This window comes from Leptodactylus fuscus, chromosome 4 (assembly GCF_031893055.1).
Source record: "Leptodactylus fuscus isolate aLepFus1 chromosome 4, aLepFus1.hap2, whole genome shotgun sequence".
NCBI classification, from domain to species: Eukaryota; Metazoa; Chordata; class Amphibia; order Anura; family Leptodactylidae; genus Leptodactylus; species Leptodactylus fuscus.
Window position 1 is genome coordinate 95,429,063 of NC_134268.1, and position 17,574 is coordinate 95,446,636.

Here is a 17,574-nt window from a genome sequence, read left to right on the forward strand (position 1 = left end):
CTACTATCAATTCATCGCCCCTCCCAAAGAAGCATCAATAATATAATAGCAGTGAAGATTTCTTGCACTCACCCCTGGCAACACTTCAAATGTTTTTGCAGTAAAGCAGGTGTTAAGATTGTGGGATGATAGACAAAAATGTGGTATGGGTCATGATGTCCGGCTTTCTGATCTACTGATAAAATCTTCTTTCCAACTGTAGCCTTGATGTTTTATTCTCACAGCTATTGCTTGTCTTGACACTGTAAATAGAGTTCTTTATTTTCCTGTTTCAGGAGTAACAATTCCTTGGCTCAATATTGGCATGGTTTTTTCTACCTCATGCTGGTCCCGAGACCAAAATCACCTTCCCTACATTGACTACTTACACACTGGTGCTGACTGCATTTGGTAAGTGTTGAGATCTTTAAGTGTCGCACACTGTCACCAGCATTACCATTGGCTTTCTTTTATACTATGTGTTTAAGTCTTTTTGTGATGTTGTGTGTGAGTGTAGTAGCGCCTTACCACCATTAGGCTAGGGCTACACGGTAACGTTGGTCACAACTCTTGTGTGACCAAAGATTACTGTGTCACTGCAACTCCTTTACTCATGTTATTGAATGGACTCGCTAGCCTTATAGAAATTGGAATTCTTCATTTTCCTGGATTATTGAGTAAACAGTTTCAGGAGCTCAGTGGTCCAGAAACACTTCGATGTCCAGCAGCCTACATTTCAATGTCCTTAGTGGATATTTCTTACAATGCCAATCTCCTTAGTGAATATTTCTTACAATGTGTACTATGGCAGTCACGTCGTGTTATACGTCTCATGTGTACACAAACTAAAGAGTTCACATAGGGAGCCTGGCTACCATTCTACTGTAATGAACATTGCATTATTTATTCTGAAAAAGGTTATGTCCTTTGGCAGCCATCCTATATGTACACTAGCATGTCCAATCAGGTCAGGTTTCGTGTACCTCTATTCTAAGAGGAAGTGCTGTGTGTTCATCTGGATATATGTAGACTGAATTTAAATTTTTTCAACATTTGGAAATTGCAATCTTTCTGGCATTTTTGAAATGTTATGCAGAAGGTTATGAGAACCCACCCCCCTGCAAAAAAAAATAAAAAATCCCTACACTATACAAATAACCAAATTTCTGTATATGTAGACTTTGCAATAGTTTGTGATACACTTTAAAGGGAATCTTTCACCATCTCCAAAAATCACAGCTCTCTACATCAGTGAATAGATGCTGCTCCACTCATGCTGGCACAGTGGGAATTTTTTCTGGTGCCAGATATGCTATTTAGACTCTGTACTGTCAGGAGGGCGATGTCAGGCAGGAGCAGACAAGGGGGCGTGATTCTGAGCTCTTACACAGGCTGCCTCTGATTGGAGCTCTGAATCACACCCCCTGCCTGACACGGCCCTTCTGACAGAACAGAGTTAAAATAGCATATCGGTCACCAGAAATAAGGGTACTTAGAAACAGCGGAGGCTAGAGAGAAAATTCTAACTGCTCTGAAATCGGTGAAACTATGCCTATTAACAGATGTGTAGGGCTAGAATCGATAGATGTGGTGAAAGGTTCTCTTTAAAGTAACATCTGGCATTTTTGAGACAAATAGAACACTCCTCCAAAATATGTCAAAATTTTAAATCCAGACTAAAGCTCCACTCCAGTGACTATTTAATTTTTTTTAAGCCCTGTATTCCGGGCATATTAATGTGTATGTATGCAGATCATTCTCCTGATCACATGAGCTGGCGGCCGCTTTGTGCAGTTGAATAAAGTAAATGATACACCTGTGCACTGTTCATCACAAAAATCACTGGCTTTAAAGGGATTGTCTGGGAATTCAAGAAAGAAAACTGTGTCATTGCAGGAAATGTTATAAATTCAAAAAATGAATTAAAAAAAAAAATCTACATGTTATGTATATACATATTATTCTACATATATTATTAAAATTCAATTTTTTTCTGCCTACCACGTAGGAATAGCCTTAAGAAAGGCTATTCTTCTCCTACCTTTAGATGTCTTCTATGCTTTGCCGTTCGGTATATAATCCTGTTTTCGTCCGTATGCAAATGAGTTCTCACGCAGCACTGGGGGTGTCCCCAATGCTGCAAGAGAACTCTCCAGCGCTGCCTCTATCTTCTTCATGAACAGGTCTTCTTCCGGCTTTGGCTTAAAACTTCTAGGCTTTGGGCAAAGCCGACTGTGCATGCCTGCCGGCCACAAGAAAATGGCTGCTTACTATACTGTGTAAGCAACCATTTTCTTGTGGCCGGTGGGCATGCCCAGTCGGCTTTGCCCGAGGCCTAGAAGATTGAAGCCACTGCGGAAGAAGACCCGTGAAGAGGACATTCCTGAAGAAGATGTAGGCGGCGCTGGAGAGTTCTCTCGCAGCCTTGGGGACGCCCCCAGTGCTGCGAGAGAACTCATTAGCATACCGATGAAAATCCGGATTATATACTGAACGGCGGTGCGGAGAAGACATCTAAAGGTAGGAGAAGAAAAGCCTTTCTTAAGGCTATTCCTATGTGGTATGCAGAAAAAATTGAGCTTTAATGATAGGATCCCTTTAATTTCTTAAACTCCCGGACAATATCTTTAGAGTGTTTTCTGATGTAACTTTTAGAACAAGGGTACTACTATCAAAAGGAATCCTCCCATTTTTACAGTGAAACATATTAAGTAACCAAACGGTCATAAATGGTAAAAGTATTACATCTAAATAGACAGCTTATGGATGACAACTGGCACAGACAAAAATGAAGGCAATCTCTTATAGATCTGGATCCCTCTGTGTTGCTCTAACATCCACTATGTCCTGATATAGGTATTGCATTCCTGCTGAGGAAGAGAGCAAACTTGACAAAGTGGTACATACTCTACTTCAAGCCAATGGTACTCCTGGTCTTCAGATGCTTGAAAGCAATGTCATGGTAAGTGCATTCTGTGTATGTGAAATTGATTGGTTATTGGTAGACTTGTTCACACTTTTGCTGCCGTCCTGCCGTTATACATTACATCTGTTCACCAGTATTTCAGGCCCTTTTGGAGACTGTAAATTTCCAACAGATTTACACATGACCTGAAAGGGAGACCTACTTATCAGCTTGACTGTTTGCTAGTGGCAGAGTTATAGCACCTAGTTTAAATATCTACATTTATCTTCTGGATGTTTTCCAGGGTACAGTTGTGAAGATTTTCAGTTTTGGCATATAGATAACATGAACATCATCTCTCTTTGCTCAATATGTACCTGTGTGGTGAATATTCTTTCTTGCCAGTTAGCAAGTAGTCAGTATTTTGCTTCTTTTTGAATAATGTTTTTTTCTGACATTGCATTTGAAGTCTATATTCACATACCCTAATAATATTTCTAACATTTTCCACCCACAGATCTCCCCAGAGGTGCTGTGCAAGGAGGGGATCAAGGTGCACCGTACTGTACAGCAGAGCGGACAGTTTGTGGTCTGCTTCCCAGGATCCTTTGTGTCAAAAGTGTGCTGTGGCTACAGTGTTTCTGAAACTGTGCACTTTGCAACCACCCAGTGGACAAGCATGGGCTTCAAAACTGCCAAGGTATACATGAATATTTGCAAACTTAATTGCTCCCTTTAATATATAGCGATTTTCCAGCAATGACCATGTTCCTGACATGCTGCTAGTAACAGAAGAGTATCTAGCATCCACATCACATATAGTTCCACCCTAGTTAGAAGTCAGGCTAGTTATAAGACAAATGACATATTATCGGAATTCATCTTTACATGTGTCTTATAGATCACATCTATAATATGTTCTTGCTGCAGAATTTCATTATCTTTCCATCACGTTTTGCTCAATGTCTAATTTTTTTCTTTCAGGAAATGAAACGTCGACACATAGCAAAACCGTTCTCTATGGAGAAATTATTATATCAAATTGCAACAGCTGAGGCTAAAAAGGAGAACAGCCCAACTCTGAGTGTCATTTCTTCACTGCTCGGAGAGCTCAGGTAAAAGGAGATATATGGCTGAGGTGTTGGGTCCACAACACCATCAGTTTCACATTGTAGAAGTTTGAAAATTATATTAAAGTGTAACTAAACTTTCAGCTTTTGGTTTTCTGGCAGCTTTTGTAACATTGTATATTGTAACAAGTTTTACAATATACGCCTTTTTTTGAAGTCATGCGTTTCTTTATTGCTTCCCTTGCTTCTTTATTGAGAGCTGCTTGTCACTGTGTACAATATGCAGGTTTGTGTGTGTAATAAAGAGAGAATGGGGAGGGTCCCTTTTACACAGTTTTTATATCTTGGGTGTTCTAAAAAGTAGAAACTTGCTTCTAGTGTTGTATGAAAGAGGAGATTCTCTTTTCATTAGACACTAAGGTTTTTCCTGTTTTGTTTCCAAAGGGAAATACAGTCAGAATTGGGATATTTTTATGTACCGTATTTTACGGACTATAAGGCGCACTGGACTATAAGCCGCATTGCCCATGAGCGCCTTATAGTCCGTCTCGGTTCATATATAAGGCGCACCGGACTATAAGCCGCAGTCCGGTGCGCATTATATCTTATTGAAAGCGGCGGCAGGCAGACTTTGCCAGCGGCCGCTTAACCCCCCGCGTGCCAGCCGCTTCTATTGGAAGCGCTCGGCAGGCGAGGAGGGGCTCTATCAGCAAAATCATGCTGATAGAGCCCAACCGTAAACGTTAGATTAAACTACCCCCCCCCCCCCCCCGTTTTAAAATAAAAGCCTGAAACAGAATGTGAAACTTACCGAGCGGTGCAGGGTGGGCGGGCATTCAGGCCTCCTCTTCCTCCGATGTTCCGTCCTCCTCCGGCGCTCGCAAGCTGATAATGGCCAGGGCACATGCGCAGTAGAAGCATTATGATATTGCGCATGCGCCCAGGCCATTATCAGCGAGCGCCGGAGGAGAAGGACGGAACATCGGAGGCAGAGGAGGCCTGAATGCCCGCCCGCCCGCCCTGCACCGCTGGGTAAGTTTCACGTTCTGTTTCAGCGTGACAGCAGGGCTGCCGGACACTTCCTATTCATTTCTATGGGAGCAGGCATGCGAGCGCTCCCCATAGAAATGAATGGACTGCTTTTTTCCATTCATTTCTATAGGGAGCGCTCGCATGCCGGCTCCCATAGAAATGAATGGGAAGTGTCTGTCCATTCATTTCTATGGGGAGCGCTCGCATGCCTGCTCCCATAGAAATGAATAGGAAGTGTCCGGCAGCCCTGCTGTAACGCCGGCGTGTACGGCTGTGATACACGCCGGCGTTCGGTAGTGTGAATGCACCCTTGCGGTGCCTTTTATGTATGTATGGAAGCGGCACGCAGTCTTTGCCGCCGCTTCCATCCATATATAAGCCGCACCGGACTATAAGCCGCACTTACGATTTCTGAGGAAATCGTAGGTTTTTATGTGCGGCTTATAGTCCGGAAAATACGGTAGTTGCTCCCAACCCCGACTGTGTTTTCAACAAATGATATCTCTTTCATAGTGTCATATGAAAGATGAGAATCTCCTCTTTCGTACAAACCCAAGAGCAAGTTTCTATGTTTAATGCCCGAGATAATTGTTTGGTTACCCTCCTCCGCCCTTATTTTCTTTTCATTACACACACAAACCCCAACATTGCACACAATGGGAAGCCGTGTACAGCTCCCAATAAAGAAGCAAGAGAAAGCTTAAAGAAATGCAGGATTTCACAGAAAGCTTTTGCTCGTAACAAGCCAAGTCTCAATATTAGCATGTTAACGGCAACAACCAATCTATTATGTTTCATAAGCTTGCCGGGCTTGTGACTTGGTGGTGTTGCTTGTTTAATGCTGTTTTTTTTGTCTACTATGTAGCGTCTGTTTCCCAGAGGTGGTGGTTGATGACCAGTATCCGTAACTATATCTTCGAATTATATTTGTGTTGCAACTTTCTCTGGAGATCCCCTCCCGTATAAGGAATAGCTGAACGTTGAGAGCATCTCCATATGAAAACCGAGGCCATACACCATAATCTGAAGCATTGTGATGGATTCAGCTTATGCAGTGTCCTGAGACCTGAGCTGCAGTATTTACCGGCAGCTTGAGTCCAGTATAGCCCCATAACTGAGGAGTAGAGTGTAACCACAGGTGTCATCCTATTTCGACATATATCCTACGTGCTTTGCAAGTCAACAAATTTCCTTTTCAGTTCCAGTTCTTATTGCTTCACCCTGACTACAGAGCTGTGGAAGAGCTGGCTGTAATGAGGGTAGAGTGATCCACCATGCAGTTTCTGACTTGCTTTTTTGTTGGTCAGGGATACAGAGTTGAGGCAGAGAAGGGAACTCTTTGAGGCAGGCCTCCATTCATCGGCACGCTATGGGAGCCATGACACCAGCAACTCATCCATGGATGGGAAGAAAAAGCCTCGGAAGTGGCTGCAGTTTGAAACGTCCGAGAGAAGATGCCAGATTTGCCAGCATTTGTGTTACCTTTCCATGGTGAGCAAGAGCAGATTTGGTAATGGTGGTGTCAATGCTTTGGTTACTGCAGTATGTTCTTCAGTCTTCTTCTTGAGAACATGCAATAATTATATTCACAGCAGCACATTACTTCTAAGACGAGAGATAGCATGGCTGGATGCAGCTTGCAATCACAATATGACATGGTTCCTTACTCCCATTTCATCTACAATATACTTACTTCCATAGCATTACTTATGCATTGTATCTGTATATATAAACTCAGTGATGATGACACATCAGGCAGTTGTGTTTACTATTTGTAGAATTGAATTTCGAGATTTGTAAATTAAAAAAAAAATTTTTTATCAGTATTTCCAGTTTATACATCTTGCTGGCTCCCGCATGAATAAGTGATGTCATCTATTCATGACAAATCTATTTGAGCAAATCGTGATAAAATTCATGTTATTGTTTGCTTCTCACCCCATCCCTGTTAACTATTCAGTTGTCAGTTTGTGATGCGGCGCGATACATAATGTCTTTAATCAGCAGTTGTGCACTGATACTATATTGGTATTAGCCGATTGCTATATCTATATACTGTATTAGCGTAAGCCAGCAGGGGAGGTTCGGAGGATACAGAGGCAGTGTATGATCACTTATCCTATAGATTGTTTTAATAGGGTGACAAGGCTAGCATTTTATGTCCCTAACTTGTGTAGGAGACAAATAATTGTAGTCCCCTTACATATCCTAATATGTTCCTCTTCCAATAAAAATTGCTTTCTAGGGGACTATTAACCGCCTAAATGGGTGAGCAATATCTTTAAGATATCTGGCACACTTACACACCATGTCATGATATGGGAACTTTTACATATATTTTGTAACTGTTACCAGTCACCTTCTCATTTTGGACCAACTTGTATTTTAGGTTTAGTGGCCCTTTGAAAATTGGTTTCCATTCTGGATGTCCATCTACGGCCTGCCTCTTACCTTGCTGTTGGTACAAAGGGACTCAAATTACTGGGTTTGTTACTGCCACACAGGCCACTTCTTCATATTGTATCATTCATTAGAGCAATGTGCACTGGCGGGCATCCTCCAGTATGTAATATAATTACTGCGTACAATCACTATTTAACCTCCACCTCAATGAGATTATGTAGCTGTGTTTCAGTACTGGCTCCATTTCCTGCTCAATACTGACCGAATGTTGTTCTTGTCTAATATTCTCCTTCGCTTTATTTTCTCTCAGGTGGTGCAAGAAAATGAGAATGTCGTGTTCTGCCTGGAGTGTGCACTACGTCACGTGGAGAAGCAGAAGTCATGTCGCGGGTTAAAGCTGATGTATCGCTATGATGAGGTTCGTTGATAAATCCGACTGGTAGTAATCTAGAATATATACATAATATACTTTTTGTGTAGTTACTGCATGTTCGACAGCCATTATAGGCTACATATGGGAGTGAGGGCCCAGCTCACAAGACCTTATAATGAGGAAAAATGGTAAAAGTGCTTGTACAGTGGTCCAGCCATCTTTTATATCATATAGGATAATACACACAAAGGTGCATGAACCAGTCATCCACCAGTACATTTGTACACCGATATGAAGTGTATTTAAAGAGGACCTTTCATTAGATTGGGCACAGGCAGTTCTATATACTGCTGGAAAGCCGACAGTACGCTGAATTCAGCGCACTATCAGCTTTCCTGATCTGTGCCCCTGGTAAAGAGCTATCGGTCCCGGTACCGTAGCTCTTTACAGTCAGAAGGGCGTTTCTGACAGTCAGTCAGGTACGTCCTTCTCCACAGCAGAGCCTATCGCGCTGTACTGTGTGAGCAGGGAGGAACGCCCCCTCCCCTCCTGATAATACTCGTCTATGGACGAGCACTGTGAGCAGAGGAAGGGGGCGTTCCTCCCCGCTCACACTGTGCAGCGTGATAGGCGCTGATGTAGAGAAGGATATTCCTGACAGACTGTCAGAAACGCCCTTCTGACTGTAAAGCGCTATGGTACCGGGACCAATAGCGTATTACCCGGGGCACAGATCAAGAAAGCCGATAGTGCGCTGAATTCAGCGCACTGTCGGCTTTCCAGCAGTATATAGAACTGCTTGTGCCCAATCTGATGAAAGGTCCTCTTTCAGTGTGTGGATGTTAAGGGGTAGAGATGAGCGAACAGTGTTCTATCGAACACATGTTCGATCGGATATCAGGGTGTTCGCCATGTTCGAATCGAATCGAACACCACGTGGTAAAGTGCGCCAAAATTCGATTCCCCTCCCACCTTCCCTGGCGCCTTTTTTGCACCAATAACAGCGCAGGGGAGGTGGGACAGGAACTACGACACCGGGGGCATTGAAAAAAATTGGAAAAAGTCATTGGCTGCCGAAATCAGGTGACCTCCATTTTAGACGAATAGTGGATTTCAAATCCGGGTCATATGAGAATGTGAACTTTGTGACTATGAGACAGGGATAGCTGTACAGGCAGGGATAGCTAGGGATAACCTTTATTTAGGGGGGAATGTTATTAAAAATAACTTTTTGGGGCTCTATCGGGTGTGTAATTGTGATTTTTGTGAGATAAACTTTTTCCCATAGGGATGCATTGGCCAGCGCTGATTGGCCGAATTCCGTACTCTGGCCAATCAGTGCTGGCCAATGCATTCTATTAGCTTGATGAAGCAGAGTGTGCACAAGGGTTCAAGCGCACCCTCGGCTCTGATGTAGCAGAGCCGAGGCTGCACAAGGGTTCAAGCGCACCCTCGGCTCTGATGTAGGAGAGCCGAGGGTGCACTTGAACCCTTGTGCACCCTCAGCTCTGCTACATCAGAGCCGAGGGTGCGCTTGAACCCTTGTGCACACTCTGCTTCATCAAGCTAATAGAATGCATTGGCCAGCGCTGATTGGCCAATGTATTCTATTAGCCTGATGAAGTAGAGCTGAATGTGTGTGCTAAGCACACACATTCAGCTCTACTTCATCGGGCTAATAGAATGCATTGGCCAGCGCTGATTGGCCAGAGTACGGAACTCGACCAATCAGCGCTGGCTCTGCTGGAGGAGGCGGAGTCTAAGATCGCTCCACACCAGTCTCCATTCAGGTCCGACCTTAGACTCCGCCTCCTCCGGCAGAGCCAGCGCTGATTGGCCGAAGGCTGGCCAATGCATTCCTATGCGAATGCAGACTTAGCAGTGCTGAGTCAGTTTTGCTCAACTACACATCTGATGCACACTCGGCACTGCTACATCAGATGTAGCAATCTGATGTAGCAGAGCCGAGGGTGCACTAGAACCCCTGTGCAAACTCAGTTCACGCTAATAGAATGCATTGGCCAGCGCTGATTGGCCAATGCATTCTATTAGCCCGATGAAGTAGAGCTGAATGTGTGTGCTAAGCACACACATACAGCACTGCTTCATCACGCCAATACAATGCATTAGCCAGTGCTGATTGGCCAGAGTACGGAATTCGGCCAATCAGCGCTGGCTCTGCTGGAGGAGGCGGAGTCTAAGGTCGGACCTGAATGGAGACTGGTGTGGAGCGATCTTAGACTCCGCCTCCTCCAGCAGAGCCAGCGCTGATTGGTCGAGTTCCGTACTCTGGCCAATCAGCGCTGGCCAATGCATTCTATTAGCCCGATGAAGTAGAGCTGAATGTGTGTGCTTAGCACACACATTCAGCTCTACTTCATCAGGCTAATAGAATACATTGGCCAATCAGCGCTGGCCAATGCATTCTATTAGCTTGATGAAGCAGAGTGTGCACAAGGGTTCAAGCGCACCCTCGGCTCTGATGTAGCAGAGCTGAGGGTGCACAAGGGTTCAAGTGCACCCTCGGCTCTCCTACATCAGAGCCGAGGGTGCGCTTGAACCCTTGTGCAGCCTCAGCTCTGCTACATCAGAGCCGAGGGTGCGCTTGAACCCTTGTGCTTCATCAAGCTAATAGAATGCATTGGCCAGCGCTGATTGGCCAGAGTACGGAATTCGGCCAATCAGCGCTGGCTCTGCTGGAGGAGGCGGAGTCTAAGATCGCTCCACACCAGTCTCCATTCAGGTCCGACCTTAGACTCCGCCTCCTCCAGCAGAGCCAGCGCTGATTGGCCGAATTCCGTACTCTGGCCAATCAGCACTGGCTAATGCATTGTATTGGCGTGATGAAGCAGTGCTGAATGTGTGTGCTTAGCACACACATTCAGCTCTACTTCATCGGGCTAATAGAATGCATTGGCCAATCAGCGCTGGCCAATGCATTCTATTAGCGTGAACTGAGTTTGCACAGGGGTTCTAGTCCACCCTCGGCTCTGCTACATCAGATTGCTACATCTGATGTAGCAGTGCCGAGTGTGCATCAGATGTGTAGTTGAGCAAAACTGACTCAGCACTGCTAAGTCTGCATTCGCATAGGAATGCATTGGCCAGCCTTCGGCCAATCAGCGCTGGCTCTGCCGGAGGAGGCGGAGTCTAAGGTCGGACCTGAATGGAGACTGGTGTGGAGCGATCTTAGACTCCGCCTCCTCCAGCAGAGCCAGCGCTGATTGGCCGAATTCCGTACTCTGGCCAATCAGCACTGGCTAATGCATTGTATTGGCGTGATGAAGCAGTGCTGAATGTGTGTGCTTAGCACACACATTCAGCTCTACTTCATCGGGCTAATAGAATGCATTGGCCAGCGCTGATTGGCCAGAGTACGGAATTCGGCCAATCAGCGCTGGCTCTGCTGGAGGAGGCGGAGTCTAAGATCGCTCCACACCAGTCTCCATTCAGGTCCGACCTTAGACTCCGCCTCCTCCAGCAGAGCCAGCGCTGATTGGCCGAATTCCGTACTCTGGCCAATCAGCACTGGCTAATGCATTGTATTGGCGTGATGAAGCAGTGCTGAATGAGTGTGCTTAGCACACACATTCAGCTCTACTTCATCGGGCTAATAGAATGCATTGGCCAATCAGCGCTGGCCAATGCATTCTATTAGCGTGAACTGAGTTTGCACAGGGGTTCTAGTGCACCCTCGGCTCTGCTACATCATATTGCTACATCTGATGTAGCAGTGCCGAGTGTGCATCAGATGTGTAGTTGAGCAAAACTGACTAAGCACTGCTAAGTCTGCATTCGCATAGGAATGCATTGGCCAGCCTTCGGCCAATCAGCGCTGGCTCTGCCGGAGGAGGCGGAGTCTAAGGTCGGACCTGAATGGAGACTGGTGTGGAGCTATCTTAGACTCCGCCTCCTCCAGCAGAGCCAGCGCTGATTGGTCGAGTTCCGTACTCTGGCCAATCAGCACTGGCCAATGCATTTCTATGGGGAAAAGTTAGCTTGCGAAAATCGCAAACTGACAGGGATTTCCATGAAATAAAGTGACTTTTATGCCCCCAGACATGCTTCCCCTGCTGTCCCAGTGTCATTCCAGGGTGTTGGTATCATTTCCTGGGGTGTCATAGTGGACTTGGTGACCCTCCAGACACGAATTTGGGTTTCCCCCTTAACGAGTTTATGTTCCCCATAGACTATAATGGGGTTCGAAACCCATTCGAACACTCGAACAGTGAGCGGCTGTTCGAATCGAATTTCGAACCTCGAACATTTTAGTGTTCGCTCATCTCTATTAAGGGGTGCATACGAGTGCATTCATATGTACGTATGAACAGTTATATGAAGACACAACCTGCATTTGCATCCTTTTATCTTCTTTTTGCTGTATTTAAATGGATTGTTACCTAAAGACAGCACCTGTCCATATACCCTATTAGATTCCCCCAATTCATGAGTGATAGTTTTCCATGAGCCGATCCTGTTCTGACAGAACTTCTGCCTTTGTATTACCCGGATGTTTATTTATCCGAATAGGTACAATGTAATAATACATTTTCCCTCCAGTGGCTCCTGCTGTTGAAATTGCCTGGCTGTCACAGCTTTTTCCCAGTACAATCAGATGTTTGGTGGGTCCGGACCTAGAGTGCCAACTTGTTGCCCCAGGGCAACATTTTTTAAGGTTTTTCTCAGCTTTTAGGCAACTCATTTTAAAGGGGTATTCCCACGTCGCATACTTACCCGTCTTCGTTTCTGTGAAATCTTCTGTCTTCCGGCTTTGTTGCGTCATTGGTGGGCGGGGTCACATATGCAAAGCCAAGCGGCGAGATGCCGCTGGCCCTGCGCGCGCGTGCTCATAGAGCAGTCTAGCCTTCACAATGCGAATACAGACCCGACAGGGTGTCGGGTCTGTATTCGCATTGTGAAGGCTAGACTGGTCTATGAGCGCGCACACAGAGCCGGCGGCATCTCGCCGCTTGGCTTTGCATATGTGACCGCGGAGCGGAATAACAGCATCGCTTCTGCCGCTGCTGGCTTCATGCAGGGCAGAAGCATAGCGATGTTGCTGGCTTCACCTGTGCCGGCGTCTAACAGTCCCCAGAATCCGCCTCTCTATTACAGTGGATGCCGGGGAGTGTTAGACGCTGGCACAGGTGAAGCCAGCAACATCGCTATGCTTCTGCCCTGTATGAAGCCAGCAGCGGCAGAAGCGAAGCTGTTATTCCGCTCCCCCCCCCCCTCCCCCCCGGCATAGCAGCATCGCTTCTGCCGCTGCTGGCTTCATGCAGGGCAGAAGCATGGCGATGTTGATGGCTTCACCTGTGCCGGCGTCTAACCCTGTATTGGCGGCCCCTTCCCCCCCAAAGCGTAAACTACCCCCCCCCCCCCCTTCCAGGCTCGCTCCCGTGCACTTAGCCCCTCCTCCCTCCCCCCTGAGAGCAGGCTGATGCATCACTTGACTCATGAGCAGCTAGGTCAGGGCTGTGGCCACAAAAAAATGAATAAAGTAAGATAGTGGACAAACAAAGCAGTTTTGCTGAAGCAGTGTATTTAGGAAAAGTCTTACATCCACATTAACAAGCAGTATAGATAGGATCCTTGTGATGGGACAACCCCTTTAAGTATAATTTTGTAAACTTGTGCAAATAAGACACATTAAAGAAGGGGCGGACAAAGGCGGCAGAGGGCCCCTGTAAAAATAATGTCTGGGCCCTCCATCCCCACTAATTTGCCTCAGCAATCACATTGGGTTCAGGGCTTCTGAGGAATGATGGAATGGTGTATGACTGAACAGACTGCATATTTAGACACCAAAACGCTGGGGACACAGTATATTGTTCTGTAGTGGCCCCATTTCACACTATAATGCCCTTTAGTGGCCCTTCTACACACTAATTTCTTACAGTAGCCCCCACACACACAATAATGTCATATAGTGGCACCTCCACTTACTATAATGTCCCATAGTGGCCCCCATACAGTTTAATGTATGACAGTAGCAAATCCACACACTGTAATCCCCTATAGAGGCCCATACAGTTTTCTTTTACAAATTTTCCCCAAAATTTCTTCAAACCCCAAAGTATAAGGTGCATGGGAGGTGATTAAACATAATAAACAGTGCAGGTCTACTGGCCTCTTGGGATCTTAGCCGTCTCCTGATGCCATTCATGACGTCTCTGAGGCCTGTTATTAGGCCGCAGCAGTCACATCTGCATCTTTATGCAAAATGACACCTAAGTAACATCACATGGGTTACATCGTTGTTATGACACCGACGTGACCGCTGAGGCCAAGTCTCTAAGACCAGAAGAGGCCGATGACTGGTGCTGAATTCAAGGAGAGGCGAGTTACACGATTTATGATTAATCCCCTCCCCTGTTCAGTTATACTCTGTCCCGGACGGACCCACTGTTTACCGTCCACCTAAGTGGTCCTAAGGACAGTTCATCAATTTGGTAACACTATGGACTCTACACTGAAAACCAAGCACCATGCTGTACATTTCTGTAGCAGCTGTGCTTGGTATCGCAGCTCAACCCTGTTCACTTGAATGGTACTGAGCTGAGAACAGGCCATGTCATGGATTGAATGTGTTGTCACATGACCTGTGAAGTGGAGGGTCCATATTTTCAAATGGCTGATTTGCCTGGGTCCCCGGTGTCACAGCCCTGTTTATCTTCAATTGATGACCAATCCCAAGGGAAACTCTTCTAAATAGATCTTGCATTAAATCCTTCCCTGACTCCCCCCTTAAACATACATGGTGAGATGTTCTCTTCCTATGTTTATGGCCGTAGGATTAAGTGTAAGTGTCTCACACCTTTTGGCAGGATCTGTTTGAGCCCCATATGTTTTAGATACGTAATGCATTTTTTTTTCTTTTTTGTGCAAGTATAAACCTAGCGTAAAGTTTGTCACTGAATCCCAGCAACATGCCAAATGTTTTTCAAATTCACCTGTAGCTCTGAAGTTGACCACAAGGTGGCACAAATCTTGTTGTTTTGTTTTAAATGAAATTCTTCCAAGGTAATTTTTTTTTTCTATAGTGTAAGAAGTGAGAATTGTGAATACTTTTGTACCAAGAGAAAATGAACATTCAGAATTGAAATGCCAAAATCTATGTAAACGTTCCCACATCGTAGTAATGCACAACATATGGTTTTGTGCAGCTAGAATAGTTGCTGCTTTATCGCTTACTATTTTTAATGACTTTCATTTTGCTTCCAGGAACAAATAATAAGTCTTGTCAATCAGATCTGCGGGAAGGTGTCTGATAAAAGCAACAGCATTGAGAACTGTATGGTTAAAACTACACCAAAAAGGGGACCAAGGAAGAGAGCCACACTTGATGTGCCATGCTCCAGACTTTCATCCATCAGTTTGTCCAAAAGTGCTTCAAATTCATCCTGAAGATGCCAACACTCTCTCAGTTCTCTGATCATCATATAAATATATATATATAAATATATATTTTTATTTTGTAATTCTACCATAGTTTGGAGTACTTGCTGTAGAATGCAGGCTGTCTTTGCACTAGCTCTATGAAGATTTTTTTTGTTTCTTCTGGTTTTTAGAGAAGTAACTTTGTTTTAGCATTAAACTGTTGATTTTATTTTGTTTTGTATGTAGACGCTGCAGTCAGACTTTCAACACTGCAGTCTAGTCACTGTTTTATGGTAGTCTAAGAGGAGGGGCAGTCTGTGTTTTTTGATTTTTTTTCTGCCGCCCCATAGACTGAATTCTATACAGAAAGCCTTCCTTGACAACCGTGTGTGAAAAAAAAGGCTTTTAAAACATTTTGATAAGTTTAAGGTGTTTTTTTTGTTTCCCCCCCCCCCTTTGTATTTCTTTATCCAGTCAAGGGGAGCAGTTTTTTTCTAGAGGAAAAAAAAAATCGAAACTTGAACAAAATCTGCTTTTACTTGGCTATGTCTCATTCTGTCACGTGCAAGATGAGTTTTGTAATTTTTTTAAAATTGGGGTCTAAAATATAGTAACTTAAAAGGTAAAAAAAACTAAAAAAAAAAATAACAAAACACAAAAAGAAAAAAAAACAAAACACGGAGGATAGTTTGGCAGCTGATGGACTTTTTTTTTTTTTTTTTTTCTTCAAACAAAACCGGAGGCATAATGCTGAGACTTGGAAATGGTTCTCTGTTACCAGCACATTTCTATGCATCAGTTAAAGGAGAAGAAGAGGCAAACGAACTCAAGCTATGCCTTCCTGGCAGAAGTCACGTGGGGGGTGGGGGAATATAAACTGTGCCTGATTTCATAAGGAATCCATTCTGTTATTTTTGGTGCTGTTGGCTACTTTATCAAAAAATGAAAAAGAAATGTTAAAAAAAAAAAAAGAAAAAAAAACTTCAATAGCATCCTTTGGAAAAGAAAAGGAAAAGATGAATTTAAAGTATATAAATATATATATATATATAAATGGTCGAAGCCAGAAGTGCTTCTATGTCATAGACGTGCAATCTTTCTAACATTCCATTTCATTCCACTGCTACTATATCTCAACACATCACACAATCAGCATTAATATGTATGTACATTGTTTTATGTTCCAGCCCTTCTCTGTCATGTGTTCCCAGGACAGAGACCAATTTGCATCATCCATCACCTTCTAGAGCCACTAGGGTCTGACTTTTTTTTTTCCCCCCTTTTTTAATTATTTTTGTTCTGTCGTGAATGTGAAAATTAATTTTTCCTCATTGTCTTATTTTTCTCTGTTAGCTCTGTGTTCGCGAAAAGAAAAACAAATTACAAATCACAACCTTTTTTTTGTACATATGCTTGTAAATTGAATAAAATACTTGAGCCTTCTTTTGGGGATTGGGGTGGACAGGGGACGGTGAGAAGAAAAAAAAAGATGAAGAAAAAGCCTTACATTTCAGTTTCTTCATCAGGTGGTCTGGATGCTTACAGGGTTATTCTTGTAACATATATAAGTGCTGCTTACATCACTGAACAACTGAAAAGAAATAATGGCGGAACTTTTGCCCCTTTTTTCTGGTTGTTTGTATGTGTGGGACTAAAGTATAAAAAAAAAAAATAACAAAAAAAAAAGGGAAATTTGTTTTCACAAAATTTGTTCTTTGTTTCATGATTGAAAAAAAATCCGAAAAACAAACAAACAAACCCTGTAGCTAGCCATATTGCACTGAACTCGCCAGTGGTGACTATTGGGAGAGTGTCCTTTAATACAATTTGTTGGTTGTTGTTGCAGAAGACTGAACTGTTTTTGAATATTTAACAATAACATAAACTGAGTCAAGTGTTTTCAAATGTGGTTGTCCAGTTTTATGGCCTTGCTGTGTGCTTTTTCCCTCTTGACAGTAAACTTCTATGACTACGGCTTACAGGTTGACATTTAATTTATTAGCACTGCTCTGCTCTCTTTCCTTGTGACGGAAAGACTCCATGTTGTTTATTGCCAGTTTTGTTTACTTTTCAGGTTTGTACAACAAGGTTTATTAATAAATGAGACAATTTTTTTTTTGATACGTGTTTTGATTATTTTTAAGACTTGCCAATGTTGTCCGACTTCCACTGGTGCTAGGGCTGAATAACATTTAGTCACTTAGACACAAAACCTTAGTGTTCTTGCTAGCAGTCTGTAGACTTCTGTTTGACTGACCCATATTGCAATCCATAGTGTCTCCATGAAGACTTGTGGTGGCATCTATGAGAGGCACACAGAGGTACAGTTTGGGCCCATAGTTTTGGACTAGGCTTTACCTGTAGTGATTTTTACCACCGTGTAGGATGAATATCAGATTGTAGCGATGCTTTCTGTATAGTCAAAATGATCT

The 17,574-nt window shown here is 43.9% G+C and overlaps 1 protein-coding gene across 1 annotated transcript in view; it reads left to right on the forward strand.

The window, feature by feature from the left end:
* Nucleotides 1–17,263, forward strand: part of JARID2 (jumonji and AT-rich interaction domain containing 2) — a 140,174-nt gene extending 122,911 nt beyond the window's left edge. The window contains exons 12-18 of the mRNA XM_075270818.1: nt 276–390; nt 2,836–2,941; nt 3,402–3,584; nt 3,869–3,999; nt 6,294–6,477; nt 7,700–7,807; nt 14,987–17,263. Coding sequence (XP_075126919.1) covers nt 276–390; nt 2,836–2,941; nt 3,402–3,584; nt 3,869–3,999; nt 6,294–6,477; nt 7,700–7,807; nt 14,987–15,169 — 1,010 coding nt within the window. The 3' untranslated portion in view covers nt 15,170–17,263. The remainder of the gene's footprint in view (nt 1–275; nt 391–2,835; nt 2,942–3,401; nt 3,585–3,868; nt 4,000–6,293; nt 6,478–7,699; nt 7,808–14,986) is intronic.
* Nucleotides 17,264–17,574: the final 311 nt, after the last annotated feature.